Raw genomic sequence first — 13,976 nt, forward strand, 5'->3', positions numbered from 1 at the left:
TACACAACTAATGAAGCATCGAACTTTACATCGCAATCCGGGGATGTACTGTATGGTGATTAACATAATATTATAAAAAAATCATTAAAAAAATTAAAAAAATAAAAAATATATAAAAAAATATAAAAATTATTATTTAAAAAAAAAAGAAATTAATCCAACTTCTTCATCATCTAGAAGTAAATAAAGAAATTGTGGAATATATTCTCATCAGGATGGAGTGAGTTACTTGAGCTCAGACTTTTCAATGTAACTTAAAACTGGTAAGTCTTAAAAATAGTGTTGTAAGATCTTTGGTGTTTTTTTCTGTACTATAAGGAAAGTTAATAATAAAAAGGAGAGTAAATCACAAATGCAGGATTATTCACACAAGCAGAAGAGCAGCATTCCGGGGTATGAAAGGGTTTTCTGAGGGTGTGAGGCATACTAAACATTTAGGGCATGAGGAGGACTTGCAGAACTGATATTAAAAACAATGAATTCTCTAAGATGAGAATGCTATCCATGCAGATGTGGAACCTGAATCTGGGGAAAGAATTTTAGGATTTCACCAATCAGTCTGACTCAACAGAGTCCATGCTGGGAAGAACAGAGAAGTCATCTACAAACGACCTATGTGTACTGTTCAAACTAAGCATTCTTGACACCTAGACTCCTAAATTAGAGAAGATACTGTGATATGATGAAAGCAGACAAAAATTGGGGCACCGCTGGCTGATTTTACCCTTTATCCTCTCCCTACAATCTCAAGTGAGGATATTCTTATAGTCTAGACAGTCTTCTCAACCAGATCGATGTGATGGATGTACTGGAATAACTCCTCTTGCTACTTGGAAGGGCTGAGTCTTTGTCCCAACCAGTTTGTCCAGACGATGCCTGGGGGTCAAGTCCGCCTCATGCCTTCACAACAAGCAACACAGTAGCCCTCTTTCATCCCTTGAATAACACTCTTTGGCACACAGTTTTAAAATCTGGGTATGGGAGGCTCTCCTTCCCTTGATGAGCCTCCAAATTTGCTGCATTAGAAACAAGAGCTTCCTTCCCTTGCCACAAAGGGCAAGGGCTGATTTTTTTTTATTTGCTTAGCTGTATCTATCTTTCCAAGTAAGGTTGGCAACAAATAACACCAGCATTTTTTAGACTACTCTTTGCTAAGTACAAGATTAACTTGGATTCTTAAGAAACTCCTTACGATTTTATACAAACATTTGCTCTCGTGTCTTCATTTATTAAGGGAAGATAATAGCAATATAATTTTTCAGAAGAAACACACAATGCAGTACACACACACACTGTTTCTTTTCTTTTTCTCTTCTGTTTTTCTTTTTTCTTTTCTTCTTTATTCTTTTTCTTTTTCTTTTTTGGCATTTACAGCGTTTACTTAACGCAGCTTGCTGTGGTGCACAACTTAGAGGCATTTAGGGAAATGAAAACTCAGATGAAAGACAGTTGGAAACCACTGGATGTGGTGGCTCCTACCTGCCTATTTTTGTGTCCTCACATATGAGAATATTCGAAAGCAAAACTTCCAGTTGTTATGATAGATTATGTGGCTTTAGGGTTTTGTTTTGTTTTGGTTTGGGTTTTTTGCATATTATTAAATGCTTTTATTGTGTTTGTTCCTTTTATTATGTTACCTCAAGTCCTTTGCAGAAACATTTATGAAGAGTAAATACTCTTAATGATGGAGAAGTAACTGATGGTTACCAGCGGGGAGGTGGGTGGGGGATGGTTAAGTAGGTGATGGGGGTTGAGGAGGGCACTTGTGATGAGCACCGGGTGTTGTATGGAGGTGTTGAATCACAAACTACTACACTTGAAACTAATAATGCTAACTGGAATTTAAATAAAAGCTTTTTAAAAAAGAGTAAATACAGGGAAGCCTGGGTGGCTCAGTCAGTTAAGCATCTGCCTTCTGCTCAGGTCATGATCCCAAGGGCCTCGGATGGATTCCCGCATTGGGCTCCTTGCTCAGTGGGGAGCCTGCTTCTTCCTCTGCCTGCCTCTCCCCCTGCTTGTGCTCTCTCTCTCTCTCTGACAAATAATAAAATCTTAAAATTAAAAAAAAAAGAGTAAACACATGTTTAGTGTATGAGAAGATTAACCTTCCTTAGGTATTTTCATTGATTAAGAAAACTTGGTTATAAAAATTAAAGGGACATATTAAAAATACAGCTATATACACTTACTATAATGTGTGAAGTAATGCACATTCATAGCTAACAACTGTATAATGAAAATATCTTCTTCACATATGTCAGGAAAACTTAAGCAGAAAAGCATAAAATATAGAATTCTCACAAATTTTTCTATTTCAAATTTCTGAACAGAAAGAACGAGAGAAAGGTTCTAATTTGGCCTTTATGTTTCGACTGCCTTTTGCTGCTGGGAGGGTGTTCAGCATCAGTATGTTGGACACTCTTCTCTATCAGGTATGCAGTGTTTCTTTTCTTCTCTCTAAAATGTTTATTCTAATTTTATTTAAATTTTATTAAATGAATAATACATCTAGTGTTTCTCATGGAGCTATTAACTTATAATGGGCCCTGGAAGTAATTCACTGTTTTATTTTGTGTATTTAATGACAAATGTGCCTATGAAAAATTGTGTAAGGAAAACATTATTTTTCAGAATAATCTATGAAATAATTTTTAGTCATTCTTTAACATCAGTGTCCTACAGTGTATTGGGTGACATTTTAATACATTTTGCTTATTCCTATAAGCATGCTACCAGAGTAAAAAAAGAAGGGAAGAACAAAATGATTATATTAAAACAAAAAGACAACCTTCTTCATAATGCACATTTTCAAAAATAAGACACCAAAATGATGTCAATGAACTGATAAACCAAGGATATTTTAAATATCCACTACTTACTGCCTACTTTAGAAAAAATAGATACTGAGCAGCACTAATATTTCATATTCTCTGATTCAGGTAATCAGACAATTTATAAATATTTCTATTAAAAGGAAATACATATTCATGGAGGTTTAAATTATTTGATAACTTCAATCTCAAATTAAGCGTTCAAACATTTTGTCATGCTATTTTCTTTTTGATGTATGTATTTTATGTACCCTCTCCTGCAATGCTTGACTGAATCAACTGATCTGAAGCTCGTTAAAGCTCTTCAACTGGCCTTTGGGCTGATTATGCCCACGAATGTGCCTCTAGCACTGTCACAACCCATCTGCTTATGCCGGATGAGTGCGGGAACAAACGCAGCAAAGGAGACTAAACACTCCTGTTCACCCTGAAGTTTCCAGGCACATTACCTGGGCACCCCAAGAGAGGGGCTTCCACCCCACACGCCATTACACAGGCATACTTCTGATCTCTTCGTGAGGGGATTGGAAGGGAGGACTTGTTGAAGAACAATGCTGAACCTGATGAGTCTATGTCAATAGCAGTCAAATTCTTGATGTCATTATGCACCAGTGGTTTTCAGATTTTTTTAGCCCTGTTATCTTATGTTTAAATAAAATCTCATGAGAAAGTCTAATAGACTAAATAGAAGGGAAATTGTTCTAGAGAAGTGGAAAGCAATAGTTATTTCTTTCTCTGCATTTTTACCTTATGTTTTTTCTTGTAAATACACATACAGGGAGTTATGCCTTATCTGAAGCCACTGTGGAAAGGGTGAAGCAAAACAATTTTCAAACTAGTAACTGCCTATTTAGTTTTGTCTGATGTCAGACAAGAAATGTTATGGTTCATTTTTCAGATAAAGAGTACTCATTTATTGATTAAAAATAAATATTAGAAATCAGATATATAATTCCTAAATTTATATAATAAGTATGTGTATACTCTTAAAATATACTAAATGCCATCTAATTTTTTTGGTTAGTGATTCAAACCCATCTTCTTGAGGATAAATGTTTATATTATATATTTTTTAAAAAAGAACTATTATTAATGTCTACAATTGTACAGTTATTTACTATTAATGTAATTCTATCCTAGACATCATATCAGTTGCTTCCTCAAAGAAACCGATGATGTAGGCAGTGTTATCAATCACAATATATAGACAAGACACAAGGACTCAGAAAGACCAACTATCCGGTAGTTAGTGTGAACCCTCATCTTCAGACTGTGCACATCTTATTCGATTACTCACAACCCTATCCCTGTGGTAAATAATTCCACATTTGTATAATGTTTGAGTTTCTTATGGTTCTTCTTTTTTTTTTTTAACTTACCAGAAGGTTTTTTTCTTTATTAATATCTTGTCGATAGTCCTTTTTCTCCTTCTCACTTGAAACACAAATCACTTTTATATTTTTAGTAATTTTATTAATTTTCATCTTTGTGAAGCTGGAAAGCCAATGATTAAAAATTAAGTATAATCTGAGGAGGGGGAGAAAAAATATTATTTCAAATACAATTAAATAGGGGCACCTGTGTGGCTCAGTCAGTTAAGCGTCTGCCTTTGGCTCAGGTAGTGCTCTCAGGGTCCTGGGATTGAGCCCCGCATCGGGCTCCCTGCTCAGCTGGGAGCCTGCTTCTCTCTCTCCCTCTGCCCCTCCTCTGCTCGTTCTCTCTCTCTCTCTCTGTCTTTCAAATAAATAAAATCTTGAAAATTAAATTAAATTAAATAGATACTAAGGGAAACTGAGAAAGATTCATCTGTGATCGAATTCCATGAGGTTGAGTGCACGGATTTTGTAATAGCAGGTGGGGCTGTCCCTGACTTTTTGGCTCACTGCTACCCCTTGTCTTTGCCCTAATGAAGTTACAGGACAAATGACCTCTGGACAAGGGATGCATCAATGACAAATGCAGTAGACAAATCAGCTGCATAACCACATCCAACTAAAAAATAATCTATAATAGTCATTTGCCAAATCTGCAGTTGCCTTTTTTCCTTCATGAGTACTTTCAATTTTCCTTTGTTCTTCTTTAGATGGCAGGGCTTAGTGTTCCGATGCTAGCTGTTGGTAACAAAGTACCCTAGTAAATGTATTGAAAAGGTATTATAACTTTAAAAAAAATCTTTGTTATGCAAAATAACTAGATGAGTATTTAAATTTTTCATTTTTTTAACACTTGAAGATTTAATTCAAGACAGTCATTTCATACAATCTATGGAATAATTACTACATGTCATGGTGAAATGTGCTTGTATCTGTTGCAAGTTTTTCTTTTCACTCAGAACTAAGAATAAATTCAATAAATTGAAAGCATTGTTAACTTAATACTCTGTTGAGCAGTGTTCTAGCAATATACCAAAACATATCTTAATGCTAGCACAACAAATAGTCTGATGATATTTAATACTAAATTATTAATTCATTAATATTTAGATTTACTGAAATATTAGAAATTTATTCTACTAGCAAAGTGCTAAATCCTAAAAAACCTTTTGGAACATCTCCTTGCAAATTTCAGTTTTCAAGGTTTTTTTATATTCTTTGTTTTAGCTTATAGTTTTTCATTATTAAAAAATCTAGTTAAAATCTGTTTTATCATGTCTAATAGTACATAAAACTTAAGCATGTCAGGATATTCTAGTGAATTCCCTGTATTTCCTCGTGGACAGCTTACCTATGCCTGTGTATTTAAGACACTGACAGGATAGATTTTTACTTCCTTTTTTGTGGGGCTTAATGATGTGTTATGAGAAGTAACCTTTTAGAAATGGTAAGATGTTCTCACTGAGCTATTCTGTACATTTCATACACATAATAAATACATATGTTGTTTATATTGCAGTCATTTGTAAAGGATTATATGATTTCTATCACCAGACTTCTGTTGGGATTGGACACTACTCCAGGATCAGGGTTTCTTTGTTCTGTAAGTTAATATTCACTGGAATAGAAGATCGTTCTAACAAAGTTTCTGAAATCCATCTAGAATGTACTGTGGCTAATATGTGCTTAAAGAATATCTTCATAGTTTTTTAACTCTTTAAAAAATTTACAGGGAAAACATGATTTTAAATTAATCATGAATATAGCTATTCTATATAAAATTCAGAACAAGTGTGTTTTTCTAGCTGGCATTTGAGACTGATGGTTTCTGACATAGGATGCGCCGTACTGTTGAGGAAAACCATTAAGTTTAACCCCCCCTTTTTTTTAATAAATGAATATACTTTATCCAAGTGTATTCAGTGAAGAGACTTGCCACCAATTCAGGTTTATGATAAGCAAAGAGGGACTAGTACTTACGCCTCTGTCTGGGAGCCCTATGCTCATTTTGTTATATCCCTTTCTCAATATGAGCATTATTAGGACTTTAGGTGGACAATTTCTTTTTGCGCTGGAGTGTCTTTTGCATTTGAAGATTTGTAGCATCGGCAGAGCCTGTCTGCTAATTTCCAGTAGCAGCCTGTAGTCATTGCAACATTCAAAAAAGTGTACACCTGTTTTCCAACATCTCCCAGTTACTTACTAGTGACTACTGTCTACTGATATTGAACTAATACGATGTCGTGCTGCCACAAATTGAGTAGTTGGTCTTCTGAAGTTTGTGGAACCCTGGGGATAAGCTAAGGTGGAGTGCCATAGATAAGTTCAGTATATGCATAAGTACTTACGAAATGTCACTTTGAGATTTCAAAATATTAATATATGTAGCCTTTAAAAATGAAAAATAACCCCTGAGTTTTTATTTTTTTAATAACATATATTTTATAGATGAAAATCACTGAGGATGACCTGTGGATCAGAACTTATGCCAGACTTTACCAGAAGCTGTGCTCTTCTACTGGAGACGTTCCCATTGGGATCTACAGGACTGAATCTCAGAAACTTACCACATCTGAGGTTTGGAAATGTCAAAATATTCCAGTTTTAATGATTAATCTGATTGAATATAGCCATTCCTAATCTTGGAAATGAATTTCTAAAAAAAAGAAAGTAAAAAAGAGGGCTCTCTGAACACACAGTGTCAGTTCTCAGAGGCAAAAATCTTAACTGTTTGTTGAAGTAAACTATATCTGAATTCCTCAAAATGTTGTTGGCTAAGGGACTATTCTAGAGTTTGTGAACTTTGGGCTCTGAAAGCCTCTTGTGGGTCTAGGATTTTGCATGTCTAGATTGTCAGGAAGCAAATTAATTTTAAGTAACCTCTGACACATAAGAGCAGTTTTCAGGGCTAGCCATATAGCTTTCTAATATACTCCTCATTTCACGTATACTCATTTGGGAGGAAGTAAAACAAAGTTAGTAAGTTTTGAAATTCACATTTCACAAACTCTAGATTAAAGATTACTCTGAAGCCAAGATAAAACTCCAGGAGTAGTACTGGACCTTCCCAGAGGAAAGCTCAGTATTTTTAGAAGCAAACTAGAATCTATTAATATGGAACAAAATTTCCGATGGCTTCATACAGCTAAAAACATATCCACACTGATCTGGCCACATTATTGTGGTTCTAAATAGTTTTTATATCCCTGGTAAAACATCACCTTTTAAATTAGATTCTTTCATGAAATAAAAATTTTGGATAAATGCACTATCCTACCAATATTTATAAAATTGTTTAATATAAATTATGGTTTATATTCTTGAAATATTTTTCTTCTCAAATATCTCAAAGTTATTCAAAATTTTGGTTAGCCTTGTCTATTTTTGTTCTTATGCAAAATTAACTCAACTAAGAGGCTCAGATCTGTTATTTGTATTTTGGTAATCCATGTAGCCATTAAACTGGTTTGTGTTAAAATCACTGAATCCATATATAGAAAAAAAGCATCTGAGCAAAGGAGTGGATTTTTGTTTACTTGCTAAAATGTATGATTTGACATTTAAGTAAGTAATACTGAAGACAGCAGGAAATTGTTGTTTTTCTGAGGTGTTTCTAGCAGTTTCACTGTAGATCAAGTGTGCTAAAAGGAACTTTATTGCCATCTCTGCTACTTCATAAAATAGTTTGGCCAGGTATGCCTAAAATTTTAAGAATACTGTATCTAAAAAAATATTACTTTATTAAAGGTTAAGAGAAGACAAGTGCTTTCACACCTAAGCAACTAACATTTCTTATTTGAGCTTGTTAAGTACAAAGAAAGTTTCCATTCACCAAAGTATTATCATGCCCTTATCTTATGTATAGGCTTTGTGAATTTGAACATTAAATTCTGCCCTTGGTCAAGTTCATATTCGTGTCATCATTTTATATTATTAAGGGACTTTGTTATGTACTATTTACATTATAGTTAGGGGTAAGGATAATTTAGTGTTTGTATTGCCATCACGGAGCATTTAACATTATATTTTGGTCAGTTCTTCCCATCACAAAAAAAGATCCTTCAATAAAATGCTTATAAATCCCCAAAACTCTAGCTTATATGAAAAACACACATCCTTGAGAAGATAAAAGGGAACTGGGTTAAATAAAGATGGTACCTCCTGTCTTCCTATATTGAATTCAATTCATCTTTCGGCACATATATTTTTACTTAAATTTTATATTCTGCCTATTGTATAAAAATTGAGGCAACCTATATAATTAAAGATAAAAATAAAACCATCAAGGCTTTTTACAACAAAATATATTAATAGAGGCAGAGAAATTAATGTTATCCTACATCTAAAATGAACCGAGTGCTACAGTTGAGCCAGAATTCTACTTTTACTTTCCTGGTAAGTAAGGCAAAAATAGAACTGTTGAATTATATGGTAATTATAGTCTGGTACATGAAAGGATAAAAGTTAATCTTGAGAAAGATTTGTTATTACAAGAACACGTTATATTATAGGTTTTCTTATTTAAAAGGTTTTAGATAACATGAAGAACAGTATCTATATTCAGTCATAGTTTTACAAGATACAAAAGTCCCATTAAAGTGAATATTCTTAAAGTTAATCTTTTATTTTTTTAAAAAAAGGACATCAATTAAATAATAACTTAAATACATTGGATTTTTTATGAAGAGGAAAACTTTTTTTCCTGATCATATAAAAACAAAGAATAAAACTTTAGTGTCTTTCATGAGATGAAAGATTGGCTCATAACATTCTGCCGTCTTTCTCAAATATCAGAAGGTTCAAGAAAAGTCAAGCGTTAGAATTCAGATGATTTATCTTTGCCCCAAATGCTAATTTTCTCTTACTTTAATTAAAGAAAGACACCACATTTAAGGGCGTAGAAACTGCATCTAATAATTAGAATTGAAGAGTCTAACATATTCTTGTGTAAATAGCTGTCAGATTCCCATTCCCCTTGACAGTTCACACAGCTGTAGTACTGACCCTCACTCCACACGGGCAAAGATTGAAGGTTTGTTTCTGTGGTGAGAGTACACAGATACTCTGTGGATTGAGAGGACAGTTGAGGGCAATAATACCACACTAAATTCAGAGAACTAAGTGAAAGGTACATTCAGCAGCAGATTAGAGATCTTCCCTAGGGAATCCGACCAATCCAAGTGAAATGCCTGAAGATGTAGACATGAGACATTCAGTAATCCAGTGATCCAGTTTCATGCCCCATGAAACTCAATGAAAAGAATCTCACCCAGAGTTTTCAATAAATTTTATTAGTCCCCTACTCTTAAGTAGGAGAATACAACTAAAAATTCCCACATGAATGAATGAACCACAAAGGCACAAAATAAACAGGAAGGAGAAAACATGGAAGGAGGACAGATTACTGAGGAAGAAGACAATTTCAAAACACAAAATAAAATATTTATCCTAGAGAAATAAATATATCCACCAAAGATTTGCATACAAATGTTCTTAGCAGCATTGTTCATCATAGCCAAAATTTGAAAACAACCTAAATGTCCATCAACTAGTAAATAGATAAGCAAAATGTGGTATATCCATACAATGGAATACTGTTTATCCATAGAAGGAAACTACTTATATGTGCTGTTACTTGCATGAACCTCAAAAATATTAAGTTCGATGAAAGAAGGCAGACACAAAAGACCACATATTGTATGATTTCATGTTTATGAAATGCCATAAAAAGTAAATGTATGCAGACAGGAAGCAGATTAGTGATTGCCTAAGTCAGGAGGAGGTGGAGGAAATGGGTAACCAGTTAATGAACATGATGGGGTTTATTGGGGTATTGGAAATATTCTAAAACGGATTTATGGTGATGATTACACAACTTGGTAAGTTTACCAAATATCTCTGAATTTTATATTTGAAAATTATATATGTCAAATATGTATTAGTAAAGTTATATATTGAGAAGCTACAATTAATATTATTAGAAAAATAAGATATTGCAAGGATGAAAGATGAACAGGAAACTGAATTTTTATCTTTTATCTTTTTTTAATTTTTTTTAAGAGAGAGGGAAGAGATGGGAGGGTCAGAGGGAAAAGGGGGAGAGAGAATCCCAAGCAGGCTTTGTGCCCAATGACCTGAGCTGAAATCACGTCAAATGCTTAACTGACTGAGCCACTCAGGTGACCCAGGAAGCTAAATTTTTAAAAGAACATTTAGGAAAAAAGAAATCTTGGGAATTGAAAATATGATAGCAGAGAAAAAAAAAAAAGTTCATACAATAAAATTGAGGAAATCACCAAGAAACTAAAGCAAGAATTCAAACATAGAAACAGTAAAGAAAAGACAAGATTAGAGGACTGGTCCAGGAGGTCTAAGATTTGAATGATAACACTTCCATACAGAAGGAATGCAGCAAAATATCAGTGTAATAATTTAAGAATAATCCCAGAATAGTAGTATGTTAATTACCAAATGGGAAGGGTCACCAAGTGCTCACTATAATGAATTAAAATAGACTTACATCAAGACACAGCATCATAATATTTCAGAATATTGAAGAAAGGTTGAAGATGCAGGAGGAGAGCAAGGGATAGGTCACATGCAAAATATATTTGGGATTTTTCAACAGCAACACTGTAAGCCAAAAGACAATGGAACAATGCCCTCAAGATGTTGAGGGAATATTTCCAAACTAGAATTCTATATTCAGCCAAACCTATCAAACTTGTGTAAGAGTAGGATAAATCATATTTCATCATTGTCTCCTAAAACATTCCACCATGCCTGCTTTCTAAGGAAATTACTCCCACTGAAAGGAATGAATACACTGAGAAAAGAATCATGATATGGAGGACACCAGACATTTTATGGAATCCAGACAATAAATATGAAGCCAAGGAAATCCCCAGGATGGCAGTATAAAGACCATTAGACATAAGGGTAACCTGGAGTGGGTTAGAAGGTTTCAGAGAGATTTCTTCAGGAAGACGAAATCTATAGAATATCTTGCATATCTCAATGTCTTAAAGAAAGATTAGACATTTGCCAGAGATCTCAGGGTGAGTTAAGTACATATATAATTAAGCAATTATAAAAATAAGAAAGTTATTGACTTTAGGAATGTATTATCACCACCAACAACAAAAAAATTTATGCAGGAAATGAATAATAACCATGTTTCCTTATAGCTCATCTGTAAATTGCACTTAGTTGTAATATGCCCTCAATTTTAATCTAACCAGAATTACACTTGAACAATTTTGAAATGATGAGAGGTGGCAAAAGTACTGGAATAGGTGGAAAAGATTAATTTCTTTTCTTCCAGAGTGTGAAGTGAATAGATGAAAGCAGAAACTGAAAAAAAATTAAGTCAAGCATGTTATAGAGAAACCGAGATAAAGACCTGCATATCCAGCTAAAAGAGATAAAAGTAGATGCATCCTAGGGAAATAAAAATGATTATGGTGGAAGCTTCTATTTTTCAAAACAAATCATAACATTTTCTGACAATACTATGTATTACAACTAATAAAACCAACTAATAGATTTATAGTCATATGGTGGTTGCATTAGACATTGATCATTTTTTCAGATTATACTTTCAAGTATTAAATTCTGTCCTATTCTATGGATAATTTTTTATTAAGTGCCGACATTTCATATCAGAACATGGTAGGAATAAACACAGGTAAAAACTAGCCCTTGCTTCCTTATTTCATGGAGTTTAAAAAAATACAATTTAAAGGCTGTTGCAGGATTTCATGCTGCATCATTTTCTAGTCTGTCTTCAGTATCTACTCATGTTCTATGTATAGAAGAAAGGCTATTTTGCTTTGTCTGTGGGAGCAGGACAAACACTAAATACTTTGAGGAGACATCTTTGAGAAGACCAATGATGAAAAAGAATATTTATAATTAAAATTATAAAATGTGCAAAAGACCTGGAATACAGTCTCAGTTTTTTGGTGGGCTGAATATTGGTGGAAGGAGAATTCGTACAAACACAAAGAATATTGGTGGAAGGAGAATTCATGCAAACACATACAATGACTCATAAATCGGTCCATGGATACAGCTGCATAGTAGGGTGCAGCTGGATCCTGCCCCTTTTTACCTGGTTGTATATCACTTTGCCGGAGCTTCTATCACCATCTATATATGTCTGTTTAAGGGGATCTTTATAAACATCAGCATCTCCTGGTTCAAAAACATAGAGGCACAAGGACTCGTGCTGCTTTTGATGACAAAGAGGAACTATACTTCTCTGTTCATAATCCTTTATCCATAATTCTGAAATCTGAAAAGCTCAGTAAATTTATTTTACCTCACTTTATTCATGAAATTTTAATATTATTTCACTTAAAGTGAATATTCTTAACTTTTCATTGCAGATATATTATTATTTTTTATTATAAAATGCTACCCAAGATCCACTAGGAACATTTCCTGCCGTACAGTATATGGTATAGTACTATCTTTCCAAAACCTGATAAATTCTAAACTAATAAACATATTTGTTCCTATGGTTTTTTGGTAAGAAAATGTGGAACTGTATCTACTTCCAGTTTTCTAGTGTATTGAAAGTTACATTTGCTTGAATTGTACTATATTGTACTATAACCACTGAAATTTTTATTAGAAATTAGAGATCATTAAAAAATATATTTAAAGTACCAGCATCTTTTCAACATACACAATAAATTTGTGTATGGTCACTTTCATAATAGTAAATCCTATAACTTTAAAGGATGTAATATAATGGAATAATCATTGACTGTCCCATCTACCAATCATTAACTCTTTAGGATTAAACTGGAACATAGTATTTTATTGAAACAAAATTTCAATAAAATTTCATTGAAATAAGCTTATCTTTTACAAAATCACATTAATAAAATTATTTTAATAAGGATTCAGATAGGATAGTGAGATAAACAGTTTTAAGGAGCCTATAATCAAATGTTTATTATGCTTTTTTTATATTTGTATCAACAGTTAGAAAGCTAGATAATTTGTTAGACTTGAGTTATGTTACACCAAAGAATATAATTGAAAATTTTATTTCTACCTATCGAAAAATGAATAGAATATTATTCCTTAAAATTGAAGACTAAGCCTGACTTGTATTGCCCCTTAATACTAAAGGGTTATATGGTGAGTGGGAGGTCAAATTTTAGACTTCATAGCCAATGTGAAAGCTCAGAATATTATAGTTTATAGATAAACTAATTAAATTTATACATCAGGGAAAAGCAATCTTATGACAATATCTAAAAGTATTAAATTTTAGAAAACAATTTTATATGAGATCTGAATTTTAATACAGTACAGATATTAATGCCAATAACTGTTACTGAATGCCACTAATTATGTCAAGTATTCTCTCATGAACTTTATAAGCTCCTGTCAGTTGTTTTATTTTCTCTACCAGTACCATTTTTTCTTTCTATCAAAACCTTAGAGAGATAATTTTACAAGACAAACAGACAAAAAATAATCTAACAGGAACTTTCTGCTAGACTTTTAAAATAACTTATTCCTTACCTAATTTTATTCAGAAGCCCTGTAATACATAATGAAACACATAATTGCTTAAGTGTTAAGTGGGGACTTGTCATATTTTGTCCTTCTTGCTGTTTCATGTATGTATTATTTAGTCATTGTTTAAACTGTATTTCGTGTGTTTCTTTTTTCCTCCCTTTGTGTCAGTCTCGAGAAATAGCATCACAAGTAAGTATTTTGTTTCCCTTTCCTCAAATAGTTTAATATGTGA

At 33.1% G+C, this 13,976-nt stretch overlaps 1 protein-coding gene across 7 annotated transcripts in view; it reads left to right on the forward strand.

The window, feature by feature from the left end:
• KCNT2 (potassium sodium-activated channel subfamily T member 2) overlaps positions 1-13,976 on the forward strand; it is a 349,882-nt gene that overhangs the window by 289,543 nt on the left and 46,363 nt on the right. For 5 of the 7 annotated variants that reach the window (XM_034667168.1, XM_034667171.1, XM_002927046.3 and 2 more), the window contains 3 exons: positions 2,331-2,432; positions 5,724-5,807; positions 6,653-6,781. In XM_034667168.1, coding sequence (XP_034523059.1) covers positions 2,331-2,432; positions 5,724-5,807; positions 6,653-6,781 — 315 coding nt within the window. Of the gene's footprint in view, positions 1-2,330; positions 2,433-5,723; positions 5,808-6,652; positions 6,782-13,912; positions 13,934-13,976 lie in introns of all 7 variants that reach the window. The other 2 variants (XM_034667169.1, XM_034667172.1) reach the window with 1 other exon arrangement.

Source organism: Ailuropoda melanoleuca, chromosome 8 (assembly GCF_002007445.2).
Source record: "Ailuropoda melanoleuca isolate Jingjing chromosome 8, ASM200744v2, whole genome shotgun sequence".
NCBI lineage: Eukaryota > Metazoa > Chordata > Mammalia > Carnivora > Ursidae > Ailuropoda > Ailuropoda melanoleuca.